Source organism: Poecile atricapillus, chromosome 1 (assembly GCF_030490865.1).
Source record: "Poecile atricapillus isolate bPoeAtr1 chromosome 1, bPoeAtr1.hap1, whole genome shotgun sequence".
NCBI classification, from domain to species: Eukaryota; Metazoa; Chordata; class Aves; order Passeriformes; family Paridae; genus Poecile; species Poecile atricapillus.
Genome location: NC_081249.1, coordinates 105370202 through 105385837, shown reverse-complemented (window position 1 = coordinate 105385837; position 15636 = coordinate 105370202). Strand labels below are relative to the sequence as shown.

The window sequence follows — 15636 nt, the reverse complement described above, 5'->3', positions numbered from 1 at the left end:
GGATCCTAGCTTTTCTACTCCCCATGAAAGGAGCAAGTGAAGAAAACAAAATGGTGATCAGTACATGTGCATATACATACTCCATAGGTTCAAATGTTGGGAGCTCACCAGAAGCACAAGTTAGATTAATTTTGAGAGAAGAATGCAAACCAGCTATTAGTGTATATATATATATATTTTAAAATGCTTTCCTACAAAATAAGCTAATTTGGATAAGGACGTAAGTGTGACGAAGCAAGGGAAGAAAAAGTTTGTAATTACCTGCAGAATGTTGTTCAAAAAATTAAAGAAAATTCTTTACTGGAGCAGTTTGAACTAAGCTCTCTTTTGCTTAAGATACTAGTGCATATATTCTTAACAAATCTTAAACACTTACTGTCATAGTCCTGGAGATTTTCAATTGCTGCTAACAATCTTGCCCTGTCTTCTGGGTTTGAAATATTTAATTCAATAAGGTGGCTTTCCTGTAGATCCTTTAAGTCCTCTAGAGTTTCATAGCCATTCAGCAGGAGGGTTGAGGCATATTCCTATGAAAGGAAACAAGCAAATTCTCTCATGGAAACAAGCTCTATGTTTAGTAGAGGAATAGGTACTCTCTCACTTTTTGGCCAAGATGAAATGAGCTCCATTCTCCAGTCCAGTTGCCTGACCTTTGGCAGAGGTCAAAGCAAGAGGGAACAGAGGCAGAGGTGTCTGGGAATCCTCCTGGCCATGCCAGCACCTGTGCCTGAACTCCATAGCACAGTCAGCAGCAAACAGGACCAGGGCAGAGCTCTGTCAGAATTATTTAATCTGCTGAGTGTCTGGACTGTTGTGGGTCACTCCATGAGTGTCTCCCAGGCTGAGCTCAGGAGGGCTCTGGGGAAAGAAGTGCTCTGCCTTTCCACAGGAGGAACCCTCGATTATGGGAGAAGCAGAGGGTGCCCTCGTCCCTGCTGTGTCACACAAGGTCCCCCTTGAGCTGTGTGTCAGCTCAGTACAAAACTCTGTGCATGCTCCAGGGGAAGGAGTGTTTGCATCAGCAGCAAAGCAATTACCCTTATTAAAAATGTTACTTGTAAATCATGACCTCATTACACTTTGACACTCAGTCAAGATCTAGGGTTGCAGAGAGGGGGAGAGGCGCAACATGAGCATAGTGCAAAAACACTACTGCTCCCTAAAGATTACAAGAAATTGGAAACACAAATTCTCAGTTTTGGCACTGGAGTCAGACTGCAGCCCTGTCCCTGAGATGTCCACAGCCACACATCTGCTATGCTTAGGCACACAACTGCAGTCAGGCTGACCTGACAAGTCTCCAGCGTCCCTCTCTGACCGGAGTCTCCTAGCCCAGCCACAAAATGAGGTAAAATGCAGTTCTATAAACCACTCATGATGCCTTTCCTGGTTTTAAAAATGGAGGGTCAGATATGGTTAAGGAATTAGGGTTTTTTAACCTCAGTATTTTAATAAGGATCCTTATTGGTGCCTCACTTGGCCAAGGTGGAATGCACCGCAATGCACACACGATAGATTGCCTATGTAATTTATAGACCTTACAAATTAGCATATGTGACAAGGATACCCCAATGGGAGGCCTGGATGAATGGTGTGATATTCCCCTATCCATGGAATTTCCCCCTGGATGGTCCAAATCTCCAGTTCACAGGATATGTTCTGGAGAGAACCTTGTTTTCCCAAGACAGAGCTTTCCAGCCTTCTATTACAAGGCCTTTAGGATGTTTGGTCTCCTGGCCTGACAGAATACCAGGACTAAGCTAAGTTTTCAGACTTAAGGAGTTACAGTATGCATGCTAAGAGTACTGAGGATACATAGAAGTTATATAAAATCCATATAAAAGGCAAAAAAATCATCTTGGCATCTTTCATAGATGAAAGACACGAGGTTGCTTTGCTTTGCTTTGCTTTGCTTTGCTGACATCAAAACTGCTGAACCCGGCCTTTCTCCTCCTGCCTGTAAATGACATTCAAACCCAAGTGCACAGAAAGGGAACGCTTCAAACAGAGCTGGGAAATGCCTTGGCTGACCTGCAGGTGGACACATTCCAGGAGCTCTTGCAATGTTTTAGGCTTGGTCCTTTTCTTTCCTCTGTGTGGGTTTATCTTTCTGGGTGCAGCTTCTTCTTCCAAGATAATATCCACGTAAATGAACTTGAAATTTCCTACTTTGTTGTTCAGCATGCCTGTCCATATGCCCATGGGAGTTTTGCAGATGATATCTATGATGTCTCCTTTCTAGAACAATAAAAAAAGCACACCACTGCTTACACCTCTGGTTTGTTATATGTAGCTTTTCCTCTATAGACAAAAACCAGCTCTAGTCAGTGCAAAGTAACTTTTTTTTAATTACCTAGATTTAGTGCCTTCGCTTTTATAAAATCCCAGGAAAATAATTACAGAAAGTGGAGCTAGTCCTTATCTCCAAATCTTTATGAAGGAGAGGTGAGCATAAGCAGCCCCTCTCACTATTTTTGTGCTCTACTTGGTCCCTGAAAAGGGATAGGGTTGCATCAGCAATTAACTTTTGTCACGGGCAGTGGGCACAGTTTTGGCAAAAAGCAAGGGATTACTGTAAAGTTATTTTCAAAATACGTGCCATAGCATTTACAGAATAATTTTATTGTCTAACCTCTCAAGTGTCTTCAAAAACAGATAGCTGATCTATGTGAAAGGTGGACTCCTACCTATTTAACAGTAAAAAAACACTAGCTACATTTCTCAAAGATAATAAAGAACACTTAACTCATCAAACACGAGTGCTTAAAAGGGTGACAGCACAGCTATTTCAAGAGGGCTTTTTGGTAAAGGTTTTCAGAGCGACACTGTGGGAACCAAGGTCTCAGCTCAGGAAAACGATAGTTCTGAGTAATTCTAACAGTAAAAAGGCTCTCACAAAGTCGTGCACCCTACACAACTTACTCCCAAGGACCTCAAAAATGAGCCCTATCTTCTTGGCACCTACCACAGAAAAACATTGAAACCCTTTGAAGAATTATCCAATAAATGCCTGCTTCATTTGGGATTCTGTTACAAAGTTAAAAATCAAACTGTTTGTTAAGATGTGTCCACCCTTCCAAGACTTACATCTTTTCTGGTCTGGTCCAGCAACAGGGAGTCAAGTGGTCACCCCAGTTTTGGTACAAACCCAAGTACAAAATTGACTGTGAGCTGGTGACCTGCTGGTGACCTGCTTTATGTAGAACGTGGGGCTCAGAGCTGTGAGCACATTTGAAATGGAAACTAAACAAACATTTATTTAAAGGTCACATAATAAGCACACGTTATTCTACAAACTCATGCAAGCTCAGGAGCTTCAGATGTGGATGCAGGTCAGAATTAGGCAGTGGCTCCAAGCCAAGCTGCAGATGAACTTTAAATTCAGATTCAAGGTACTGAAATTTTGTGTGATAAATAATTAGGGCTTCAACCCTAAGTATTAGTTTATAATTCCAAAATACAACACCCTAGTGATTAAAAAAGAAACCTATATGAGCCAGCAGATATTTGCCATTTCATGATCAGTTAAATAGTTTAAAGTGTTGAACTGTACTTAAAGAAATGAGCTAGATGTGGGTGGAAGTGGAGGGCAAGTGCTGATGAATACAAGTACCGGCAAAGCAACAGTTGTCATGTAGAGAGGAGGAGAGGAGGAGAGGGATTCTGTGTGAGATACAGGATTTGGCAAAAAGAAGAAGCTGTGAAGAAGAAAAGAATCTGAAGGGCTGGGGTTTTTTTAGTAATGTTCAACTGGGCTCCTCTTTGTTACTCCTCTTCCTCAGTCACACATCCCAGATACCCCTTGCCATCTCTGGGCTGAAGAACATTCTCAGTTCAAACATTGGCTTAAAGAAAAGTTTAATGGAAAGGAAAACTATTTTTATTAAAGACAATGGGTGCTACTGAGCTCTGGATATATCCTAGTTGTGACTGGGAAAGCTTGGGAGACAGCTTCACATCCCATGAGACTTTACTCTTTCTTACTCCAGACCATGTATGTGGCAAGCAGCATGCATTTTACTCTGAGGAAGGCTGGGGTATGTAGGGAGATACCATGAAGAGGTTCTTACCTGGAATCTGTGCCTTAAAAAGCCTTTAGCAGCGCTTGGTTTTGCAGCCTTGTCTGAACTAAGCCCTTATAGAAACATTGCGAAACCAGATCAGCCTTGCTTTTAGAGATTCCCACATGCTTAAGCAGTTACAAATTAATTATTATATGCATTATTTACATATAAAAATTGGTCCCCAAGGCACTGTTAGTGGGAAAGGAGGAACCCTGGTGGTTCTTACCTTGATTTTCAGTGAGTCAGTGTCATAGGGACTCGGTGTGAAGTCGGTGTGGACTTTGGCGCGGCCGCAGAAGGGCCCGTTGTACGGGACCTCGTCGTCAAAGCGCAGGCTGTCCCTGTTGCTGGTGCCATCGGAGCAGCTGGTCACCCCACCTGGGAGAGAGACAGCTTGAGACACCCCTGCACCAAATGCCCAGACATGCAACTCTGCAAGCAGCCCGAAGGAAAGAGTTCAAAACCACAGAAACAGAGACAGAGGGTATTCTGTGTGGGTTTGACAAGTTCCAGGATAACTACATTCAATAAAAGTCATGCTGTAAGAGACAGAAGAAAATGGGTAGGAGATCTTTCATTAATATCTTCCCTAAAGTAATCTTTTTCTGGTGATGATACTAATAGACTACACATTTTATTTACAGACTTTTTGAAATATTACCTCTGCAGATTAATAAAATGTACCCTAAAAGTGCAATTTAGGGAATTAATTCTGCTGAACTTCTCCTGTTTATTCAGAGAAACGAAAACAAGTACTGTAGAAGTTATTTTATTTCATTCCAGAGCTAGCTGAAACATCAAAGGGACCTGCATTGCAGAGGGAAATTTTAATCTTATCAACATTTCTGCCTGTCATTTTATCCAAGCTGAGCAATAAAATATCAGCAGAGTAATTCAAGCAAATTTGAGCAAGCTCTGCAGTATCCCATCCAAATATGTTTTTAGATAAGAGCAGCGGTGTGTTGGAAGTAAACTCCCATATACGATTTTCACAAATCACGTCACAGAAAATGATCATAAAAAGGGTTTTGTTCGAGGTGATTGCTTAAGTGCACAGTTCCATCTCAGGGCCAGATTAACTCTAAGTGCAAATGGTCTGGACTGCAGCTCCAGTCTGCACTCAGGGCTCGGGCAGTGGCTGCAGGGTGGCACAGCAGTGTCACCAGGGATAGTGGTGGCCTGCACCCAGCAAATATTCACAGCAGAGCACACAGAGAGAGGTGGAGGCACATTTCTCATCAGAGATCCTCTGCCCTCCAACTGAGACTACCCTGGTGGGGAGGGTTTTCAGGTGGGCTGTGTCTCTGCATTATGTCCCAAAGCTGCCAGGCCAGACCCACACCCCACACATCTCAGAGAGATTTTGTCTGCCTCATCTCCAGGGCAAAGGATGAGCTCACAGCCAGTCTGCCAGGAGAGGATGCTTGTGTGGCTTCACCCAGTGATTGCAAACCCACCATCATGGCAGTGATAACCCCACAAAAATTTATGGTATATATATACCAGCAATATGCCCTATAATTCATGTCTCTTTTTCTCTTCAGTTAGTATTTCCACTCTTAAAAACACTCATTTCTAGATAGATGTTTACCTACCCCAGCTGCTACCCATTTAACCAAATTACACTTTTGTCTGCCAGAATGAAGAGCTCTCTACCATCACATCTTTGATCACCAGCTCTGATTCCACAGACATAAGCAATAACTATATTGATTCAGTGACTGAATAAGAAGTATAGGTGTCTTGTACTTACTTGATGAGCTCTGGCCACTGTTCAAGCTATAAAGACTTTCCAAAGAGTCACTGGTTTTTAGGGAGACCTTCTCAGTGTGTGTTCCACCACCAGGATCACTGTCATCTTTCCCCTCTTCATTCTTTAACACAAAAATCAAATGTTAACCCCCAAGAAATGTATTTTTGAGAAATATTTTTTTTCTGTTTTAAAGCATCATTGGAGATTAGCTCATCATTGCAGTTTATTAAGAACTCTTTTGTGAGAGAAGGCATTTTAGAACTTTGCCTGGTACTAACCATGCCCAACCATCACCCCTAGTATTTTATGATCCTGGAGAAATTCCCTGTCTTGTTTCTGTCCCGCTCACTTCAGCTAAGCTAGGAAGACTGCAACACACCATGGCAGAGCTGAAAGCTTGTAATGGGAAATTTGTAGGCAGCCTGATAAGATTTTGTCTGCTTGTCTCAGAGAGGGAAATACAAAGCTCAGTTCTGAAAGCAGGTGGTGAAGAGCTGGCTGACACAGCTTCTGAAGATGGTGGTTACTTGGTGGCAGGCTGGGGACAGCTTGCACACACGTAGGGCACTGGTGTGTTCTAGCACCGTGCTCACCACACTGCCCAACATTCACCCTGTCCTCGAAATCCAGTGCATTTCAGAATTAAAAGGTACATGTTTCTCTCACAAAGTCTAATGGTGTATGAAATTGGCCCCTTGAGTTTATACCAATAAATCACACCTCAGGAATCCCAGCCTGCTCAAAACAATAAGATCCATATTTCAGTCACAGTTAAGTTAGAGAGGATGTAACAGATACATGAAATAGGGATGATCTTTCAAAGCAAGAGATTTTTCAGCAGAATTCATCATGTTGCCAGTGCATGTGATATCCTGATGCAACTGAAACTTCTTTCAGCACATTGTATTTGGAAAAAATTTAGTTATTCACCAGTCAGATGACGAAGCAAAGGTGACAGTGCACGTGTGAAGTAGAGACCCATATAGGTACATATCAGACACTGAAATGAAGAACTACACTGGTTTTCAACAAGAACCGTGCTTGTTACACCAGCCAGCAGAATAACAGATTAATCAGGAGGCTGGTATTGATTGTCATCATCTCCTGCAGGAATGAAGATCATGCTACATGTGTGTTCATCCAGATAATCCATTGAATTTCTGTCATGGAAGTTGCTGCTTTAAATGTGCAGAAAGGAAAAATAAAAATATAATACAAAGATCATGGATTGCATTTAAAAAAAAAAGAAAAAAAGAAAACTAAACTAATGAAATACAGATCTTTGTCTTAGTCCTCCAAAAACTATTCAAGGCTATCCTGTGAAAAATTATTTTCTACTTGTGAGGTTCCTCATTTGACATGTTAGATAGGATGCAGACTAGCTAGAGCTAGATTTTTTTAGGATTGTTAAGTGTGACAAGTTTTCTCCTTATGTTTTGAAATTTTGGAACTTACTGACACAAAGTACTGAGAAAACAGGATTTGCAGTGTGTGCAGGATACTGTTTTTTATGTTTAATAAAGATAGTTTCACTAAGATTAGATAAGGTAGAAGGAGATAAGGCATATGACTTGGAATTCTCTAGGATGCTGGCTGACCTTTACAAAATGGACTGCAGAAATAATTATTGTATTGGGAGATGAATTCTTCTAATGAGGCTTTTTGTACAAACTGAGCATCAGACTGATGATGGGGTGCAGCCAATACTCCCCCATGTCCACATGAGGAGGTTTTCTTTTGCTCATATACACATGCTCATACAAATGTTCCTTGATGAAAAAGCAAAATTAAATGATGTGAAACTCTTATGACTCTCTTGGGCCCTTACTATGTGATTTGTGTGTACACTAAAATGCACATGAAAGAACAGGTACATACCAAAAGCTGGCTTAATTCAGAATGTGTTGTTACCCTGGTTTTATGATTTGTCACAACTGAGGACAGTTGAATTATGAACAGAAAAAAATGCACATAATATTTTTACTTCACATGTATTTCCAACAAACACAAGGCTCTTAGGCTGTATTTACCATCTCCTCAGACAGTGCCTTGATGTATTTTTTACCCATCTTTTTCTTCATGGTAAGTGAAATGGCTCTCATCTTCTTACTCAGACTTCCTCCATTGTTTGCTGCTTTGGTTTGCATTGCTTCCCCAATGTCACTTATAGTCTCCAGCTCAGAAGTCTGTTTTGAAATCAAAAAGTAAGCAATAACTCACCATAGAAATAAAATGCAGTATACTGAATCAGGAATTACCAGGAAATATTTAGGACACTAACAGAGTTAGCATGACAAAATTCAGTCATGGCCATTTTCCTTGGAAACTGTGTACCTAAACAGGTTTGCAGCACAATGCTCTATGCATGAATGACAGAAAGAAAATATATTTTATGGTAAGTAATGTTGTTTCCCATTATTTATTGACCCTAATATCAATCAGAATTGAGGGAATTTTTGCAGAGATCTTGAAAACTAAAGTGAGACATCTGTGAATTACTTGTACAGTGCTGGTTACTTTGGGCATGCATCAATGTGAAGTGCACTTTTTATTTTTTAATTTTTTTTTTTATTGTTTCTATTTTCACATCAAAGTGCCAAAGTTTAGGTGTGATTCTCTTGTTTGTTTTGTCAAGGCCTCAATCACTCAGACTGATGTAGGTATTCAAGCAAAGTTCTCACCACTGTAAAATTTACACCATAGCTTCCCAATGGTTTTGCATAAATGTCATGGGAAAAAGAACTGCAGAAATTTAAGGTTTGTGTTCTACAGACCTCAGCTGAATCATCTGTCTTTGATATTGAGTGATGCCTGAAACGGTCAAAGCTTCCAAAGCTGCTTGTGCGCTGTAAAAGAAGAGAAGACAAACCTTGACTCACTGGTGTTGTTTTGCTTTGTTTTGTTACAAAGACTTAAATAAAACTGTCAAGCCACCTGTTGGTGTTAAAAATCCCTCCCATATCAGTGGACCATGAACTGCTACATCCAGCTAGAAACAAAATACGAGGTGACTGTAGGGGAAAAAAATTGTGACTGTAGAGGCAGAAGTAGAAAAATAAGGAAGAGAAACAATACTGCTTCAAATATTAATTAGGTAATGGATATGATTATGAGTTCTTCTACATCTGTTTCACATTACTTGTGTATGTAAATAACCATGTATTATTTGCTGGTAAAAAAGACTTGTTTGTGAGTTTCAAAGTAAAAAAAAGGTGTTTTCATAAATATGATACAAGCAATAGATTTGGGTTTGGTGGTGTAAATTGTGTCAATTTATACAATGTATTTTTGCACCTGGGGAGACAATTTAAGGTTCTTTCCCATCAGGAATGAGCAAGGACTGCTGAGGATTACGAATATATCTTGTCCAAAATGCGCACATGAGGGAGTCACAGAATCATCAGATAAGCCTTATGCTTTTCTTCCAAATAAAAAATTCTGTTTTTTAAACATGAATGGGTACAATTTTCTGCCAAGCCAGAGCTTCATTTGGATTAACAAAGCTGCATTACCTGAGCTGTGCATTAAGAGACAGTGAATGGATTGCTCTGACTTCCTTCTAGTCTTTACTCTTTCTGCATGTGGATAAATGACATGGAAAGGTGGGAAGTGGCACAGCAGATTTTGAGGATTGGGGTCCTACAGAAATACCTGTCAGACATGCCTAGGCAGAACTGCCTGACACTGCACTGCCCATGTTGGCAAAATGCATAAAATTGGCATTGATGACAAGTCAGGAATCCCTTTAAGTGTGGACCTAGAAACAGAATTTGGACATCTATCCACTCTACAACCTCTTTAAGAGCTTGTTTTTATGTCTTCACCAATACTCACAGCTAAATCTAGAATGAATTGGGGTTTTTTGAGTATTTCCTTCTTCCATACTAACTGAAAGTTTTTAATGAATTTTGAGTTCTTGAGGAGGGTTCACTATTATATATGAGGCAATATAATCTCAGACTATTTTCGAGTATTCAAAATCCCCTCTGGAGATAAAAAACCACTGAACTAAAATAGCAAATCACAAAATAAATACATTCTGTCTGATTTAATAAGTGATTTCAGGCTATCTGGGCTACAGCTTTTCCTGTACTTGTTCATCCTTTTGCCTTGCCCATGTGATTTCAGCCAAACTAGTTCCTTGTTCCCTTGCTTTCTTCCCCCACCCCCAGCCACGAGTCATATTTTCATCTCCCCCAGGTTTCTAAAGCACCCACTGTGCACTCTTCACCTGACATCTCCAGCTCCCTGCTTCTGCTGTCAATCCAGGAACTTCACAAGCCTCAAAAGCCTTGTAAGCTCCCAACTTTCCTATTACAGAGTTCCAATCTTCTCCACCAGACAAGAATTGTCACGAGGCAGCCTCAGAAGCAACAGAGGTAGAATCTCCTTTGGGCAACACAAGTGGAGGAGCAAAGGACTGGTTTGGGAGCTTTGCCTGCCTTCACATGCAGGCATACTTGATGCTGGCATGGACCTGTTTCCAGAGAAGTTAAGGAGAAATCCCTCCTTGATGCATTTCCCTGTTTTTCCAAACTTATTCATTAACCATTTCTGCCACCTCCCCCAAAAAATGAATGTGGACATAACGATGGGAGCCTGAGCAGAGTAAGATGGAACAGAAAAGTTTACCCATATTTTGGGTCCATATTCTAAGCAGTGTAGCTTAAAAGAATAATAACATCCTCTTTTTCTCCCTCCCCTGTATTTCTGGGCACATCTAAACTGAAAAATATTTACAGCCAAAGGTTATTTGAAGAAACTGACCCATGTTTGTGAATATTTTTGGACAACTATAATGACATTTATTATTCACTGAGGGGAAAAAAAAAAAGAAAAGACAAAAATCATACAGCTTCTCTTAACTGATTGTAAAATCTCTGTTGTTTAAACATTGTGGTTTATTTGTTTGTTTTTACATTGTGAACTTGAAAATGACAATTTGAATTGTACATTTAATTTTATCTAAAATTCCCGTAAAGAGCTTTGCTATGAAGTAGATGAAGAACATCCTGTGACAAGGGGTTAGCTCAACAGTATGATATAAAAACACAGCCCAGAGGATTATGGTTCTATTAGACAGGATTAACACCTTTCACTAGCTTGTCAACCCAGCCAAATGTGCCCTGCAGCACAGAGCGGGAGGGAGAAGGGAGCCTGGGATTCACAGCAATACCGGGAAGGGAAAGTATAAAATTGTCTCAGCAATCTCTAAACATACACTGACCTTTCTGTTGCATTCCAACACTTCAATATGTCTAGTAGGAATAAGTGTATATTAAAGTGCAGATGTGCTGGAAATAGTTTAAAAGGAACAAGGGAGAAAACATTGTTTAGTGTTGGTCTTACCTATAAACAGCTTGAGCACAGGGAAATCAGTTATTCTTTTTTGACCCTCGAAACAACCTTATATTCAGCATGTGCAGGAGCCTTGGGCTATTTGGTAGTGTACTTCAATGTTGCTTCATCCTCATTAAATATTAATAAGGGTTACAGGATGATTTCCACTGTTCTAGATAATGGTCTTGCTGCACTGGAGAGCAGTGAATAGGGCTGCTTCAGCACTTCTCTATACTAACTTTTTCCATTAAGTAATCAATAGGCACCACCTTTTAAAAATGTATCCAACCCCATTATACTGATAATGAAAAGCAGATTTAGGAGCTCCTGGCTGCAAAGGGAATGGGACTATTACTTTCAGTAGTGTCAGTCACTGCATTAGTGTCAGGGAACACCTACTTTGTGAAGATATGGACAGGCCTTATTTCCAGGTGAAGGGAAGCTTTTAAAGTAAATGCAAAGCTACTAAGAGAAAATACGCTATTGACTTTTGATACCAGGATTCAGCATCCTATAAAGTTAAGTGGTTTTTCTGGCTCAATTCATGCAAGAGCTACCCAGGGATATGTTAAGCAAATACAAATTTGCTCACTAAAATCTAATGGAGGCATGGGCAGAGGGAGAAACAACTGTGTTTTCCCACACCAGTACTGATCAAATAATTTCTATAAATCAACACATTAAATTTCATCTCTTCACATTCAGTATTCCAAACTAACATAATAGAAAACATCAAAGATACTTTTAAGTATTTGAGAACCTTCTTCCGTCTTCTCCTATATCATTTATTCCCTGAAATCCAGGAACTTTAAATAATCCTTTTAAAGGCATAAGTGCTATGTAATTGTTGTTTATTTTTGTTTGGACAGTCTGCAGTTGATTGTCTGGTTTGTCTGTAAATAGCCTATCATTTTTCCTAGAAAATAATATGGTATGGTATGGTATGCAAATAGTAAGACAACAACAAGTTCTGCAATCCATCTCTCTGTTTTAAAACATCCTTCCCTTGTAGGGCATATCATAGGAGAAGTTCTTGTCTGTGACAAACTAGTCAGAGCTTCCCTGTGTCTAAAAACAACCTTTGAGCCCAAACTGACTGCAGTTATCCTGATAAATAATCATTATGGGAGATATTTATCCCATATTTTTCTTTGGACATGTCACACTGCTCAGCAATCTGGTTGCCTGCTGTCAGAAATTCTGGCCCATTATATTTTGCTTCAAGTCCTATTCAAAATATCTTTTAAGTCCCTCGTGTCAATGGCTTTGTTCTGACCCTCTCACGCAAGTAAATCTCTTCAAATTACTCCATGCATTTTAATTTTTAGTTTCCATTCATCCTTAGACTACCCAAACCATGTAAGCTGTATAGGGGCAAACGTGGACACTAGAAGTGATAAAAAGGGAGCTCAGCATGTTGCTCAATTTCCTTGCCTGCCACAGACACTTGTCTTCTTCCCTCTTTTTTAAAAGCAGACACAGCAGCCCTCAAGAGAACAGCCTGTTCTTGCTGCTCTGATTGATGGAGATAAGTGGAGATCAGGATTTGATTCATTTGTTCTATTCTCTGATGGTTCTAGTCCCTTCAGAAGGAGGAGACCACTCTGAGAATAAAAGTTACCAAGTAGGGATGAATATTTCCACTCTGCTGGCTTATCTTCTTGCATAGATAATCAAAAGAATTGTCTCCTACTTTCCCAGATGGCAAGATAGCAATTTATAGCTTTTTGGATGTTCTGTGGAACAAAACGCCACAAACTAAACACCACAAAAAAAATCCTCACTTTTGTATAAAGAATGAGAATTTGCATAAAAGATTAAGCAACAATAAAAGAGAAAACATCATGACCTCTCCACCACTGGGAATTTTTCCCTATTTACACATTAGTTACACATACAGAACTTCTGACCACTAACCAACACATTAATATAACTTTATAGCCCACATGAAACATGGCCTAAACCTTGCACTTCACCAGTCAAAAGCAATAAAAAAGATACAGCTTGTTCCTGCTAACTCAAATAGAGCAATCTACTGAAATGGCATTTTTAACTGGCTTAAAAATGACTCTATAAAAGACTGGTTGTTATCATGGCCTGGTGCTCAGTAGCTGCATGGAGGTGGGGGAGAGAGGGGAGCAAAGTGGACTTTGAACAGAACTGCCACCACGAAGCCTCAGACCAAACACCCTAATTTTAACAGTGGAAAAGGACTGGAAAAGCAAAGCTGAATTAAGGAATTGAGGTAATCATACCTAACACGCCTCCAGGTGAACAAACTGCACTCTCCAAAGTAAACACCGAGCAGCTGGTTTATCAGTGCCTCTAACTGGTACCAGCCTCTCAAGCCTGCATCCCTGCTGACACCAGGCAGGTAGCTCCCAGTATCCCAGTTAGAGTCACCACTGGAAGCCCAGTCTCCAGTGCCTCCCAGGGACACCTTGCCCTGGACAGTCTGGGAGAGCTGAGAGCAAGGGCAGAGCTGCTGTTCCTGAAGTTAAACCAGGGTGGGATTGTTTTCAAGGTCTCTAAGTCTTCCTCTGGAAGGGGCAGCCATGTAGGACATTTGAGCAAAGAGGCAGTTTAGTCTGGCAAAAAATGTGCTGTGTTGATTAAACAACTTTGTGAGGGACTAAATAAGGAAGCAATTTAGGAAACGCCAGTCTTAACACTTGGAAAGTCTTGTGCAAGTGAGAATTGCAAAATGTGCAAGGGGGGGAAGGGATCTGACTCTACTTTCTTTAAATGCACGTGGACTCTGAATTTTGAGCCCCATCATTCCTGCCCAGCTGCTGCAGATTACTCTCACTTCCCGGTGAGAAAAGTCATTCCAAGTGCTCTTCTGGCAGTCTGTCCAATTCTGGGAGTGTGCACACAGGTATTTGCTATAATTATGTAATTAAGACTTTATTATTTATATGACATTTAATTAAAAGTGACTTTCAGTGGCACACAAAACCATGAAAAGAAAATGACTTTAAAAGAAGGTTAAGGATGTGTGACAAACTCAGAGGAGCTTTGAAAATGACATTTAAAGATTTGGCGTGATGTGCACTTCCACCTCCCTGCTATCCTTTTTTTACCCTTCATTTACACATGGGCAGAAACACTGAGGGATGAGCCTTGAAATCCACTCTCCACAAAACCATCCCTGCAGCAGAGGGGAGCTCTGCCTCAGTAAAGGCTGGTTAAACACTATGTAAGCATTGCAGGCTTTGATCTTTAATCCCTTAAATACCAACATCTTTCCTCTCCTGAAACTTCCTCCTCTTCAAACCAGCTGAGTTCACAGATGAATTCTCACATTTTAAAACCAAATCACCTAGCAGCTTCAATTAAAGTCCTTTCCCTGCTTACTTATACAGCATGATTTTAATAATGCTGTGTGTTATCTAGGTCCTGACCTTGCAGGGTTTTGCTGGATTTCCTGTGTGAGAGAAATTACTCACAAGCATGTTTGCTTAAGTGAAGACAAAAATACATATGCCCAAAGAGGAGATGAGAAGAATCCAGCCCCAAAGGTTCAGTTTTACAGGGACCCCTTTGCCTGGCCAGCACACCCACAAGTGGAGCAACCAGTGTGCTGTGGCAGAGGAGGTGGGAATGTGGCTGCTCTGTGAAAGGCATTCCTTCAAAGGACCTTCCAGATAAAAACAAGATTAAAAAAATAACCTCTAAGTCAGGTCAAGTCTGACCGTCCCAAAAGCTTGTTTGCTCTTTTTCTGAAGAGTAAGCAAACTTCAGAAAGCCCTTACATGAGTTTTACTGCCCTACTGCAGTCTTACCCTTGACAACAGGTAATGACCAACAGTAAGCTAATTCTAAGAAACTTGGTGGAGGGGGGAAAAGAGAGAGTTAGTTTTTATTACTTTTAAATGAGTGTTTGATACATCATCTTGGTTCCCCTGATTAATGTTCGCAGCAAACTCAGCCATTGGAGTTGTAATGTTTCTGCAAGCTTCCCTACAGCAAAGCCTAGCCATTAATTCAGTGGCATATGTCAGCTCAGCAGAGCAAGGTCACTCTTCTCTTTCAAGGGGAACCTTTTTAGAAATAATAAAACTGACAGAAAGTTCTTTTTTGCATGCTTTATGTCACCTGAGGTTGAGTGCTGCAGTTAATATCACAGAGCTTATAAACATTCCCTTCTTCAGCAGTCTCCAAACCCACCGGGCTCTTAGAACCTCAACCTTTTTTTTTTTTTAAAAGCAATATAGTGACAGCTTTATGTGGGGCAGATATACAGTATGTAATCCTAAATGAGTAAAAAGTAAGTAAAAAATGAACAAATCTTTTCTTGGGCATTTTAGAGGAGAAATTTTGGAAGACACTAAGGACTGCTGATACTGCAGGATGCTTAAAGAAAAAGATGTGGGATTAGGGACTTTATCTCCATGGATGCTCGCATCTTTGGATAAAGAGAGGAAACTCTAAAATGCACAGGTCCAACTTGTTTCTATTTCACTCCTAACTGATATT

At 40.4% G+C, this 15636-nt stretch overlaps 1 protein-coding gene across 3 annotated transcripts in view; it reads right to left on the bottom strand.

The window, feature by feature from the left end:
• The window catches only part of SAMSN1 (SAM domain, SH3 domain and nuclear localization signals 1), a 64924-nt gene that overhangs the window by 9287 nt on the left and 40001 nt on the right, over positions 1 to 15636 (bottom strand). For 2 of the 3 annotated variants that reach the window (XM_058829660.1, XM_058829661.1), the window contains 6 exons: positions 8592 to 8663; positions 7848 to 8003; positions 5818 to 5938; positions 4291 to 4442; positions 2032 to 2238; positions 377 to 527 (listed from right to left, as the gene is read on the bottom strand). In XM_058829660.1, the coding sequence (XP_058685643.1) occupies positions 377 to 527; positions 2032 to 2238; positions 4291 to 4442; positions 5818 to 5938; positions 7848 to 8003; positions 8592 to 8663 (859 nt within the window). The remainder of the gene's footprint in view (positions 1 to 376; positions 528 to 2031; positions 2239 to 4290; positions 4443 to 5817; positions 5939 to 7847; positions 8004 to 8591; positions 8664 to 15636) is intronic. The other variant, XM_058829663.1, reaches the window with a different exon arrangement.